Genomic DNA, 14,640 nt, shown 5'->3' with positions numbered 1-14,640 from the left:
TTTTTTACTATATATAGTTTGCTTTATTTATGTTTTTTAAAGATCAATTTATTTGCATAATATATTTTTGGCCCCCCAGAACTAAAATCCTAGCTTTATCCCTAATCGTCTTGCACCCTTGCACTCGGTGCATCCAAAATCATGAACATCTTGGCTATACCATATGAGTGTGGCTAAGTCGTAATACAATTTAAATAATAGCATCAATGCTATATTTAAAGGTCACTTCAAAGGCTACCCCAATCCTAGTCTAATTGGATTTCTACTCTTATTAATATATAAATTCAAATCCCTAATGGATTTAAATATTTACTCTAATCCAACTCGGATTCAACTACAAATCTAACTAAAATCCTAACAGGGACTTTCATGTAACCTTGAAAGCCAAGTAAGGGTCTAGATTTACCGAAACAACTCGAACTTTTACTAGTTCGTAGATAGCACTAAAGTTTTATAATTTTATATATTCTACCTAGACTTTCAAAATTTTGCAGCTAAACCATTTATATTTTTAACAATTTAACGCTTTACCGGTCCCTAATGCAAGTAGTAAAATGGTTGATGGTTAGCATCCAAGGCCCTCAGTTGGAAGCCCAGTTGGTTTATATTTTTAGCTAAGTTCATTTTTTAAAAAAAAAAAAAATACACGAAACACTATGTTGGCTTAAATGGGCCAGTATCCTGCCCTGTGGCGGAAGGCCATGTGGGCCGAGTCATGTTCGAAATGACGTGAGGCTGGGTTGGGCCGAGTCATGTTCGAAGTGGCGTGAGGCCAGGTGGGCCGAGTCACAATCGAGACCCATGGGCGCTGTTTCTATACACTTTAAGTGAATTGGTTGCGTATTTCTAACAGCTCGAGCTTTTGGGATTAATGGTTAGCGCCAGACAAGTCACTAGACTAAATTATAGTCAAATAATTAAGAAATATAAATGGTACATGCCATCAATGTAAAAGGGTTTTTTCTTACGTCAAAAATTCATTCTTACAATATAAAAATTGAGTTTTAGCATTCGTGTTTTACAAAAAAAAGAAGAAGTATAATTACGATCAATTTTATCCACCAAACTGATTTTTGGCATCAACAGAACTCATCTATATCACTATCGCTTTTAAATTGATGAAATATGAATCTACGCGGTTGTCGCAAACTTTTAAAAGTTTTGATGGTAAAAAGAAAATTTTGAAAGTTTATGCAGCTCCAGGCAAATGGGCTTCAGGGTAGTTCTGATGCATTGAAAGCCACACATTGAATAAAAGATCCCATGCCAATTAAGCAAAATATGCATTAATACACAACCATACTTATTAATTAGTCCCTTGGAAAATACAAGGCTGTTTTTACAAAGCAAATGCGCAAGATAAAATGCAAGCACAATGTACCAGTACTGACTCTTTCAATTCACCAAACTAAACAATCCAAACCAGAAAGATGATAATCCGAAAATCTCTTTGAGCGTCGCACTTCGCTAATTCTCAGACGAAGTCGGCACAGAATTTTGCTTACAGGTGATGTAGAGTGCGCCGAATCATGCTGACCATTCTCGGATCTGTCGATGATTCTACTAAGGCCCAAATACCTCCTCTTTGCACACAGGACATTTCTGATTCAAAACAAGTTAACAACAAGGTTTAATCCCACATTTGTTAACAAATCAGATTGCTAAAGCTAATTTAGAGATAGTCTACAATTATGTGGAGTTTTAGCAAGAACATTTAAAGCTAGCAGGATAAGATACAAACTTTTCGAAATTGGAAAAGGGATTTGCGCATCTACATCTCGTGTACGTGTCAGAGTTGCGTTGTCGCAATCCCATTAAATATGTTTTGCTCTCTTGTATATAAAAAGGCATTTCCCTTCACGGGAAAATATGAGTATCACCAGAATTTTTTTTTTTATATCTTAGGAGACTTTGTAAGTACGCCAGTCGAGCAGTAAACTCTTTTAGCTTCGAAGGAAATAAGGATAGTTGTTTAATTTGGTAAATCTAAGCGTAACGAAAATAATTAGCATGATTATTTCAATGTTAATATTTCTCGAGATTACGATGATCAAGTTGTACCCTTGTTGTTCATTGAGGCCAATTTACTTGAGGATGCACAACTGTGATGTTGGAAACATTTCACTCTCCTGTGTAGGATGGTTTCTTTAGCTTATAGAGAAAGTTTGAGGATATTGAAATTGAACCTTAATATAAGTAACTAGTGTTTAAATTAGTTAGAAACATACCCCTACATTGGTTGCACAATGGTTAAGATTAACCATACCGAAGCAAAAACACACTCAACAAGTCACAATGATTCCCCCCCTAAACTATATATTACTTACGAGTTAAGGTAACGAGAAAGAGAAAGCGCCCATTCAGGTAAAAACGGCGTTCATTTAACACTAGAAGTTTGTGTGCCAATCACTATCAGAATCTTCGTGAGCTACTATTAGTAGAGTGTAAATGATTCTCACCTTGTCAATCTTCAACCACCTGCGAATGCAAGCTGCATGGAAAGAATGTTGGCATGGCAAGGTTATCAACTCTTCTCGGTTCTTGTAGGTTTCCTTACAGATCACACACCTATGTTCATCAAAATATCATCATTATTTCCGAACAAAGAAAGGAAAGATTATGTAAATCAGTTTGTAATGTGATGAATAATAGGAAAAGTTGCAACAAAAGTAAGTAAAATCGAAATGGAGTTTACATAATTGTTTTGGTTACTACATACATACTTAAAATAGGGCATATGCAGGAATGGTAGAGAGACACTGAGGACCTCTTGTTCTTTGTTTTAATTACTATGCCGTAACTTGTATTTTTCTATTACATTGGATTGTATATAGGTAAAAACATACAGAACTTATCTCAACTAAGAGCATTTTGAAACAGCTACCCAATCTTTCAAAATTTTGATTTTACTACCCAACCTTTCAATTTGTTAGATTTGAGACAGTCGGCAGTGCTTTGACTTTAAAATTTGAATGCTCGTTTATTTTTTTAGGCTTAGTTTCGTAACTATAAGTTCGTTAAAATAAGTAATTAGTTTAAATTTTTGAAGTCAAAACATCGATAATTGATAAATTGAAAGGTTGGGTGGTAAAATCGAAATTTTGAAAGGTTGGGTAATCGTTTTAAATGGTCTATAGTTCAAGTAAATTCTGTATGTTTTAACCTTGTAATATTTGCATGAAGAGGGATTAAAAGAGTCATCAAGAACAAATCTAGTTCAGAAAAAAAAAAAAAGGTTAAAGAAGGTGCTCAGTAGAAAACACAATTTTCTTTAAAGAATAAAGTCATGTTGAAAAAAATGCTGACTCATAAATGACATAAAATATGCAAAGAATTACAAGGCCAAATTTGAGCGGAAGAAAATGAAGAATCAGCAAATGGATGAAAGATTTGTTAAGAAAGAGATTTTCCCTACTCTCTTTACCTTAAAGTTTATTATTGTTGAAGCCTTACTTTATAGTTTATTAGCTGAAAATCGGAGATTAATTTTATGGGCTCCGTATTAGACAATTGATAGGAGAAAGATATAGTGAAATCTCTTTAGGAAATATCAGAATTTGTAGGGTCTTAGCGATTTCGCTCATTCCTATTGCCAAGACGAGAATGGCGGAGCCTATCATAATCGAAATCAATTCAAAATCCTTATACTGTCGACTGCTGACAGATCAATTCAATTTTTAAGAACTTCTCAGACAACTTGGGAATTTGAGACAATGAAACAACAGAAACAGAACTTGGATGACTAATGAAGAGCTGCATCCCAACATCAAAGCGTCACTGATCGATAAAGCACATAATTATATTTCATAGTTAGATATGCTTTGGCAATTTCAAGCATAAATGCAGGAATCGAGGCGGATAAAAAAACTGCTGACTAGGTTGAGCAAAATACAGGAGAAAACTGTATTTTAAAAATTGGAAAAATAAAAAGAATTAGAAACAAAAAATGTTCTCGAAACATAAATTCCACCGACTTGCTGCAGGTAGGCGTTTTAAACATTGTGATTACATATCATTTTGTGGTTAGGTTAAATTGAGAGCCTCAAAAAGAGCAATATCCCTGTCGGTTTCTAAAATTATCTGTTTCATCTGTTTAAAACATGAAAATAACATAAAACACAAGAGCAGAGGAATAACTGAACACATACTCTTCGTGTTTCCCTTTTCTCGAGAAGAAGCCACATTTGTACTTCGATGAAGGCAAATATGAGATAAGCTCATCAGATAACCCTCTGTTTTCACTACCAACAGCTTCCTCTAAAGATTGCAGTTGCTAAAATAAGCAAGAAAATGATAATTGAGCTAACGGACACCGAAAAACTCGCACATAAAATTTAAGTAATTATCCAAATACGGACTTAGCTATGAAAATAGCACACTGTATATCGAAGGACGTATCTAATAAATGCCAATAAACATGAACAGATGAAGTGAGCAAAGTCTTCAACAGTGAAGAACACAAGAGCTTTATATCCACACCAGTATCCTACAACTCCCTACTTTACTAGCAAATTCTGTCCTAATAAAAGCTTTTCCTACACCCGACTTTTAGTTGCGATGATTAAGAATGTATGACACGTATCATTTTGAAAGCAATATTGATATATTCAGATTCCCTTCTCAAACTAATGTAAATGTATTGTTGTTTAGAAAAGCCGCTGATGGCATTTAACGTAATATGCCAGCACACAGTGCTGACTTTTGTTTTAATCAAAAGGGGTGTTGAACTGCTTCGCTTAACCGAATCTTATCTTATACTAGCTATAGTGGAAAATTAGACTAATTAGTAATTAGTAGTTGAGAACACACAGCTTGTGATGCCATGTTCCTCGGACACAAATATGCTAAGAGGACTACATTGAAATCAACTAAATTAAGCAATAGATATACTGAGTCAAAATTAGAAACTGGGAGATTATAAAGGTTGTTAAGACAATATCCGGGCAGTTGCCTATAAGAACGATCTTTTGGATAAAGGTGGAATCAGCGGCAGTCCTAAGCTCCCCCAGTTCCAAGAGGTCCTGAGTTCAAATCCTGTTATCCACTGTTTAACTCTCCTATGAGAGTGCAGGGTGTTAGGACTATTCCTAGGCAGGTATCTATCAGATTGATCTTTTATGTAACGAAGATAGCTTGTCCGTTAAACTACTTTGACATCAGAAAAGTCTGCGTGTTCTTTAAGGCATACGGTAATGAGCATATTAGAACAATGGTGCTTGAAAACATATATGCATGGTTTTGTAGTTAGTAAAGGGTGCAAAAATCTTCAGCAAAATGGATCATTGCTTCACATCTATTGATTGTATTCCAGGCAGAGCACAACATCTTTTTTATAGTTAAGATTGACAAGAGATGTCCACAGCAAAAAGTCATCCATTATATAAAAGCACTTCAGTGAAAATATCAGAGTTAGAAGAATATGTGACATAAGCTTGAAAATTACTTTTCTATAGTAAGATGGATACTAATAAGAATCTCAATTATCAGAAGAAAGTAGAAAATCATGTCTGATTAAGAGCTCCAATCTTTCTACAAGGAGGGTGCATATAGAAATCTCAGTTACGAACCTCATATGTCATACTATCTGGATCTATGTCATCTTGTTGCGCGACCTACATATCGAAATGCATGATGAGAGCATTTTACAGAAACATGCCACAAAAAAATATAATTTACCTCCCTCACGTTGTTGGTACCACTGGATTCACCAGTCTCTACGGAAGGCTCGACAGTGTTCATATCTGAAGTAAACCATTACCAAACATGATATCAAAGAATGCCAAGATCATTTTTACTGTGAAAATTAGACAGAAGAAATTGAAAATTTGAAATAACTTGTCGTGAAAAAAAAAGAAGAAAAGAAATCACAGGATTATAGTAATTACATAACTAGTTCAGTACATTATAGGACAAGAAAATAAGATAACAAAAGTTGTTCATACAATTTTTCAGCTTTTAGATACGTACCCAAAGAGTTTTTTTTTTAAAATAATATCAAAATTACCTGTGAATTCGTTGGAAGATGTAAGAATATGCAAATTCTCTAACTCCTGCATTTGCCTAGCTATAGCTTCGTCAGTTGCTAATTGCATGCTAATATTCACAGATCCTGAGGAAGTTCTAGTGCTGCTGCTTTGGTCCGAATCATGATCAGCTCTGGCATCGCCATTTGAATCTCTATTTTGATCATTCAGATTATTATCCATTATCGATTTGTAAAGACCTTCCTGCATTAAGTTGTTCATGCAATTAATGAATGATCACAAAGAACATAATATTATCTTCATTGGAAATGAAATTTGGGATGAGAATCACATGTAAACAAAATTAATTGGTTTGAGTTGATCTACAGGTTTTGGGCATGATGCTATCCTTTGTTTCCACTCTTTTCTTCGCTCTTCCCTCGATCTTTCTCTTCTCTTTCTTCTTTTCATTGACAAAACTTGCAATTTTTCCATGTATAATGGTTTCTCCCAAATTTTTCCTGATGATATTTAAATCCAAAACTGAAATGTAACAATCAAATCGTATGAATGGGAGATTCATTTGATCTACTCATCAGATGATTACTTCGTTGAATTTCCCGGAGATATTTTTCATTGTTTTTATAAGAATTCAATATTGTAAGAAATTCTTCCATTCACTTTTATGTTTTTCTAAGTAAATAATTTGTATAGTAACTAGACTTATTCATCATACGATCCCTCTGTTAATTTTCCCTGAGAAGGAGCCTTTCATGTTTTTCATGAAAAATTTAACATTATAAAGAGACTTTCCATAAAAATCCTACAGTTTTTGAAAAATCTGAAAACCGAAATTAGAACATCGAAGTTAAATAATGTGTAAATCCACTAGATGCACCCACCTGTTTACCTGGATGCAATCACAAATCTTATTATTGTACTACACATGGATATCATATTTGTACTTCAAGTGAATGCTATATCATTGCGCTGATACAGAGTTATATATATATTATTATGGTTCCACCCTACTATAGCTAAAATGTCACTAAAAAAAGATGCCGCAATTAGATTCATCACCAAATATGCAATAAAACAATAATGTGGCAAAAAATGCCAAAACAGTGCCAGCAGCACACAATCGTTACCCACATGTCGGCAAGACACAGTGTGCTACCGTGCCATGCCGTGCATAGCTAGATACGAAATTGGAACCAGAATGGAAATCAGAATGGACCGGAATCAAAAACAGAAAGAAAAAAATCCCCTAATATGTTTGGTTTAGAATAATAATCGGAATAGTGAATTCCTGTCTTTACTGTCTGGTTGAGATGGGAAAAAAAATTGGTCATAGAAAATAATTAAAATACTATTAGAATTAAAATATAGATCATAAAATTAAATTTAAAATTAGCTATCGACTCAAAACATAGAATTAAATTTATTATTGAAATTCAAACTAAAACTTAAATAGTAAAAATTAACATTGAAATTTAAAATAATAAGTTAAAATTTAAAATGTAAATTTTTTAAAAAGTTGAAATTTAAAATTGAGTTCACAATTCAAAACATAAAACTAATTTACGATTTGATTCAAATTCAAACTAAAAAATTACAATTTAAATTCCAATTTGAATCTATAAACTTGATTTAAAATTTTAAGTTTAAAATTTTAACGTAAAATTTGAATTTAAATTTAAATTTATATATCAAATTCAAAATGCTTGATTGCATTTAAATTTCAGCAACCCAAAATCTAAAACTAAAAATTCAAAATTTAAATTTAAACTTATATTTCAATTAAACATTAAAGTTAAAAAATTAAATAAAAAATAAAAAATATAATTGAGATATTTTTGGAACAAATATTCATTCTGCTTGGATTCAATTTCCAATCAAGCCTCTTAGTCCAGAATGGAAAAAATGGTGATAAGATGATTCCCATTCCAGAGAGAGAATCAAGAATGAGACTTCCGCATACCAAACACTCACAAATGGAATCGTCCATTCCGATTTAGCTTTCTGGGTGAAAAAAGGGCGAGCCAAACATGCTAAATCCTTGAAGCTGAGTTGGCTTCCACAAAAGCAAATATAAAGTTTCGACTGGCATTAGAACCAAACTAAGAAAGCTCTATAGAGCATATTCCTGATGAATGAAGCGGGTATCGTGCCTACCTTTTTCTCAAGAAAAAAAATAAAATAAAATAAAATTACACACTCTATGGAGGAACACATCTTAGCCTCAATATGCCATAGCACTTTTTAGCCTTTTTGTTAGAGAGTTTACTTCTTTGTCGATATCCAATCTAAGAGCATGTTTGGTTTACGATTAGAATGAAGTTGCACAAATCACCCAAAATTATTGGGTTTATCATCGGAATAAAATTCAGAATGGACAATTGAGACACCTAAGATGCTGAGAGATGGTTTTGGTTAAGGGAGAGGAGGAGGAGGAGGAGGTGTTTGTGAGAGAGGGGTTTACTCTGGAATGGGCCAATCCAGAATTCAAAGTCGAATTGGGCAATAAATGGATTGGGTCATTCCGATTCCTCTAAACCTCACGACATCTATCGGAATAAGTGAATCTCATTCTGATTCCAGAGTCCAAAAGAGGCGAACCGGACAAGCCCTAATAAGAGGATAAGCAAAACTGACCTGATCTTCAATCACTTCGACAGCAGCATCGACGAGATCATCTAATCCTTCCAATTTCTCTTCTGCAGCATTGGAGCCAGGAGAGTTTACATAATACACATGAGTTTTCTCTCTCTCTTTTGTTTCAAATTCAATTGTCATGGTGACCACCAAAGCTCTATTGCTGAAGCAAATAGTAAAGAACCAAAAAATATAACAAAATCAATCTTAAGTTTTATTCCATGAAAGATACAGCCAATAATTATATGCACACAGAAAGGGAATTTCTCACCCACTTGTTGGTGAAGCAAAAATTGCATAAGAAACAGAGACTCATATAGAAACAGAGACTCCCTAAAACATTAAATTCAAAATAGTATTTAGTAAATGGTATTCATTCAAGAAAAGGAAAAAAAATAGAGACTAAAAAAGCACCAAAAGGTTAAACAAGTTCAAAATCCATAGCCTTTCTAATTTCTTTTGATAACATAAGCAACAGATCATTGAATAGCAATTAAATCCACTCAAAACAACACTGTGGTGTATATCCACCAAGTTTTTTTTTTTTTTTTTACAAAAAAAAGGAGAAAAGAAAATTCAAAAACTTAATGCATGTATCAGCAGTGAAGATGCACAATCAGAAAACTTTTTTTTTTTTTTCTTTTGTTTGGGTTTAAACCTTCCCTTTATAAACCAAAAGTGAAAGAAATAGTAAAAAGGAATATACCTTAATCTCTCTTATTCCTCTTCCTCTTCCTCTTCCTCTTCCTCTTCCTCACTTGGAATTGCTCATGGTGGTGGGTTGTGTTTTGCTCTTAAAAGTGAGAGGGGGGAATATGAAGAGAGAGTGTCCTTGTCTTAAAATGTCCTATTATATTTATTTATTTATTTATTTATTGCTTTTAATTATAATTAATTTTTGCTTTTAATTATATGTTAGATGGTTATCTATTACATTGATATCGCGGAGAATATGGCATCTAAACTTGTTCTAAACCTTTTTTGGGTTCTGCATTCGCCGCCTCCGTGATAGATTTTTTTCATAAATAATCCTGTCGATTTTTATAATTATAAAAATAATTTTTTTAAAAAAATAATTATAAAAATAGATCTCTAAATACGGTAAATAATTCACCACATTCATAACTCTTCTTTAGAAGTAGAAAAAGAATACTTTTACTATCGTAGAAATATAGAAAAAAGTGAGAAAAAGAAAGAAAGTGGTGAATCATTCACCGCTCATTCACCGCTTTTAAAAACGGTGAATCATTCACTGCTTTTATAGGACCATATTTACAAATAAAAATTTAACGGGTCTATTTTTAGAATAAAATTTAGGGGAGGGCTATTGCACAAAAAAACCCTCCGTGATCTGTAATTTTTTGGGTAAAAATATGAAGAACTTATCTATAGTATGTACTATTTTAAATTGGTTATTCGGTCTTTTAAAGTTTTGATTTTACTGTTCAATCTTTCAATGTTATTTGGTCTTTTAAAATTTTAATTTTACTGTCCAATTTTTTAATTTATTTGATTTGAGTTAGTCAACGATCCTTTGAATTCAAAATTTTAATATACAATTTTCGTACCTATGAATTCATTAAAGTAAATAGTTATCTCAAATTTTGAAGTTAAAATATTATTGACCAACTCAAATCAAATAAATTGAAAGATTGAATAATAAGGTTGAATAGATAATTTTTTAAAATAATCTATAGTTTAGATAAGCTTGGTATCTTTCTACTTTTTTTTTTTTTTTTTTTTTTTTTTCTGCAGCAACCATACACAAATTATAATTTATCTAAATTTTACTGTACATGTGACAAGTGTTACGTACAATCCATTTCTAAATCGTTTTCTGCTGGACTGGTTTGGTGGTATTTCTTAATCATTTTTTGTTAGTGATTTAGCATCAGGTGGAAAATTAACAAATAAATAATCTAAAATTAATAAAAAAGATATTTATTTTATTCGATGCATTTTAACATTTGTTCGCTCACCATCTATCAATCTTATTTCATGAATTGCGAGTTTTTCTACATTGATTTATTAATATACTATTATTAAAAGGACAATAAAATAAACAAGCGGTATATAGAAAATATATAATCTCTCTTAAAATCGCTGTTATTAATTACCATCTATTACCGGCCATCCCTAGAGCAAGTGGCAAAAGACTTGGTGGTTGGTACCCGAGACCCAAGTTCGAATTCTAGTTGATTCATATTTTCAGTTAAGTTTATTTCTAAATGAAATAAACGAAACGGGTAGCGTTCTACCTATCTCTCAAAAAAAAAAATTACCATCTATTTTGTGTCACTGTCGAGTCTGAGTGTGCTTAGCAACCTAAAACTTATGAACCCCTCTTTCTATTAATTTATGACCACTGTTTATGAGGAACATCGGAGGTCTCTTGAAAAGTTGCTCATGCGCTTACACTTACAAATTGATTTATGCAATGTCGCTAATACATCAGTGGTTATAGAAAATATGCAAGTCGTACTCAGAGCATTACTCTTAATTTATTACATACTTTTGAAATAGTTGATTAACGTTTACAATTCACGAGTGATATTAGAACCAGTGGCAGAGATTCGATTTTCACACACTGCATTTAATGCTCCTAAGTGTTGTGAGGATTGTTTGTTATTTATTATTAGAATAAGGCTACTGTGCTATTAGGAGTATAGTAGTCCTTGTGCTTCTAAAAATTTATAACAATCCATCATCAATTTTGATAGGTGCATGGTTAGGGTGCTAGAGAATAAAAATTGAAGAAAAATTTAAAGAGAAGAGAAAATTAAGAGAGAAATGATATATTAGTTCTAATTATCTATCAAAATTGATGAATAGTTACGAACTTAGAAGAATAAGGGATATTGTGCTCCTAATAGCACAGTAACCCTGCTCTTTATTATTGGCTAAAGTAAGTCTAAATTTCTGCTCTGTAACAATAAGCTTAGAAGATTAATAAATTGAGTTGGATAAACTTAATAAATTAAGTCTACAGTAAGGCGCCGTTTGGATGCATAGTTAAAAAATTCCATAGAATTTTTATTCTATGGTTTTAGTCTAAATAAAATACGGAATCCTGTAACTACAAAAAAAATCCACAGTTTCATTTTTAAGCTGTTTGGATACAGATCATACAATTCCATAGTATTTATAACAATTAAATTTTTAAAATTTTAAAATTCAAAATTCAAAATTCAAAATTCAAAATTTAAAAATAAAATTTTAAAAATTAAAATTCAAAATTCAAAATATAAAATTAAAATTTAAAATTAAAAATTAAAAAATTAAATTAGAATTTATGTTTTAAATTTGAAATTTGAAATTTAAAATTTGAAATTTAAAACTTTAAATTTTAAAATTTAAAGTATACCATTTAAACTTTAAAATTTGAAATTTAAAAAATCTATAATTAAAATTTTAAATTTTAAATTTAATAATTTATAAATTTACATATTTATAAATTTAAAATTTAAAATTTAAGTTTAAATTTAAATTTTAAAAATTAAAAATTAAAAATTAAAAATTAAATTAAAATTTGAAATTTGAAATTTGAACTTTTTGAAATTTGAAATTTGAAATTTGAAATTTGAAATTTGAAATTTGAAAGTTGAAAGTTGAAAATTGAAATTTGAAATTTGAAATTTGAAATTTGAAATTTGATATTTAAAATCAAAATTAAAATTGAATTTTAAAATTTTAAAATTTGAAATTTAAAATTTTATTTTGAAATTTAAAATTTAGAAATTGATACATCTTTGGAAGCCCAAAATTGTGGAATTTTTTTCACTTTGGTTAAAGTGGATTGTAAGTTTACTTCATTTTTTGAAGTATAGTATAACTATACTCCAAAAATTACGTTATTTTTTTTTCTTCCAAACGCTTCATAGGATTATTTTGCTACCGGCGTAGGATAGTTTAACTATGCTACGTTTTTAGAGGTATCCAAACGGGGCCTAAACCTAATGGTAACAAACTAAAAAATAGACCTAACGTTTATGGAATAAGGACCAAGTTGCACAAATAGTATCACATCATGTATGGGCCAAACCAGTTGCAACGCAATGTACCTACCATTAATTTCATTTGTAATCTCGTGTTCTTTATTCAAAAGAGGAGGTACTAAGTAGCGATCACAACCCACTTAATTAATTCTCCTTTTGTGACCCGTCTATAGTATAGACCGGTTACAGCCAAAAGTTGACCAGTTTTAAGGAAAAGATCTCACGAATAAAATACTCTAATTTTAGTAGATTTTAATCATATTTATTAAAAACTTAATTTTCAAAGTTATTAAATTTAATGAAATTTAATTCCCAATTTAACTCGCTAAACTCACTTCGATTCGTAATGGCATATATTGAGAGGTCTCCATACATATTTTTAGCCTTTTATTTTATCGGGTAAATACTGGTGTGTACTTTTCTAAAGTTAAATTTAACTTACATATTCTCCAAATTTTAAATTAATCTGCATATACTTCTAAACTTGTAATACTTTATAAAAATACCTTTTCAATTATTATTTTTTTCAATTTTGGTTAAATTTTCTTTCGTTTCCTCTCTTCTTAATTTCTATCTTACGATTTTTTCGCCTACTACATCACTTTCTTTCTTTTTTCGAGTAAGCCAAATACTCTTCTATACAGATTTAGCACATAGTATATGATTGTGACTTCTATTATTAATTACAGCAAAATATTCTCTTCTCGATCTAAAGCAATCTGGTAGGAGATACTCCTCGATCTCAACTGGGGCCATTTTCTTTAGCGGATCAGATTGGAAACGAAGATGAAGAATTAGAGAACGATAAGAGAAAAGGAGAGCGGAAACTAGAGAACATTTAATAAAAATTACTAAAAATGTAATAAAAGGGATATTTTCATAGAGTTGAACTGGAGTACTATTAATAGTATTTGAACTTTTTTGCTATCGATTTTTTAGCCGTTAGATCTACACTTTAATCAATTCACCCTTTAGATCATACTTTTCAGCCAACCACCGACTCAACCCTGAAGGACTACCACTAAAACCCTAGGGGACCACTATTATCCTAACCCTATAATTTTTTATCCAAGAATTAAAAACTCGATAGTAAAAGAGCTCAAATACTGTTAATAGTATTCCGGTCCAATTCTATTTTCATAAGGTATTATAAGTTCAGAGGAGTATGTATATGTATATACGCATTAATTTGTATAAGTTATTTTTAAACTTTAAAAGAGTGCACCAGTATTTAACCCTGTTTGATTTTATTGTCTATTTGTCTCTGCTACTCACAGAAACTAAAGTGAGCCACACTTTGTTCCCGAGTCTTTGTCATTTAACAAAGAAAAAGAATAAGATCGAGGGAGTTGATCCAAGAGGGGGGAAAAAGTGAGGGGGAAAAGGTGAATGAATGGAGTGGAAAGGTATGTTTTGTAGTTGTTATACTGGAATTTTCTCCTTCAATTATGCTACCCTGGAAGTTCCATGCATATATACGGAAGTAGTAATAGTTATATATATATATATAGGAAGCATATGAAGAACCTGGTGCTTCCGACTTTTTGACCTTTATTTTCTTCGATCATTTCTAAATTTTGGATTATTTCTAATTTTTGGATTAATATTATTACCCTACGGAAATCATTCAACCCTAAAAGGATCACCTTTTATGCTTCCAAAAGCATAGTAGGCCCTTTATGTTTCGAAAGCATAGTAACTTTATACTATATATTTAAAGAGAAAAAAGTATGTAGCATAATATCCGTTTCGTTTTTTTTAGAAATAAATTTAGTTGGAAATGTAAAACATCTTGGTTTTGAACTTAGAATCTCGAGTATCCATTATCAAATCCTTTGCCACTTGCATTAGAAACAGTTTGTGTGCTAGATATATTTATAGATTGTTTCCTATTGAATTATGGGTAAGACGGTAACGGAACTAATCCTAAACTTTTGTTGTTCTATAAAATCATATATGTGGCAGATTAAATTGCCATGTTATATTTAATGTGTTTCTACATGCCTTTCATATCTACATCACATGTA

General features: G+C 31.3%; 1 protein-coding gene across 1 annotated transcript; it reads right to left on the bottom strand.

Moving 5' to 3' along the window:
- On the bottom strand, nucleotides 1,271–8,914 carry LOC109727252 (E3 ubiquitin ligase BIG BROTHER-like). The gene is made up of 8 exons (XM_020257290.1): nucleotides 8,890–8,914; nucleotides 8,619–8,781; nucleotides 6,005–6,227; nucleotides 5,677–5,741; nucleotides 5,568–5,612; nucleotides 4,149–4,273; nucleotides 2,460–2,568; nucleotides 1,271–1,602 (listed from the first exon to the last, which is right to left on the bottom strand). Exons 2-8 carry the CDS (start codon nucleotides 8,757–8,759, stop codon nucleotides 1,564–1,566), a joined length of 747 nt encoding a protein of 248 aa, XP_020112879.1. The 5' UTR covers nucleotides 8,760–8,781; nucleotides 8,890–8,914; the 3' UTR covers nucleotides 1,271–1,563.

The sequence above is a fragment of the Ananas comosus genome, linkage group 22, assembly GCF_001540865.1.
Source record: "Ananas comosus cultivar F153 linkage group 22, ASM154086v1, whole genome shotgun sequence".
In the NCBI taxonomy this organism is placed as follows: domain Eukaryota; kingdom Viridiplantae; phylum Streptophyta; class Magnoliopsida; order Poales; family Bromeliaceae; genus Ananas; species Ananas comosus.
Note: the sequence above shows the minus strand (reverse complement) of the source record. Positions and strands in the feature narration are given on the sequence as shown.

Coding starts and splice junctions, on each gene's coding strand:
- LOC109727252 (XM_020257290.1), bottom strand. CDS start 8,759: ATGACAATTGAATTTGAAACAAAAGAGAGAGAGAAAACTCATGTGTAT. Junction 5,613..5,676: donor GTACCAACAACGTGAGGGAG/GTAAATTATATT, acceptor TTCGATATGTAG/GTCGCGCAACAAGATGACAT. Junction 1,603..2,459: donor GGTGGTTGAAGATTGACAAG/GTGAGAATCATT, acceptor GTTTTGAATCAG/AAATGTCCTGTGTGCAAAGA.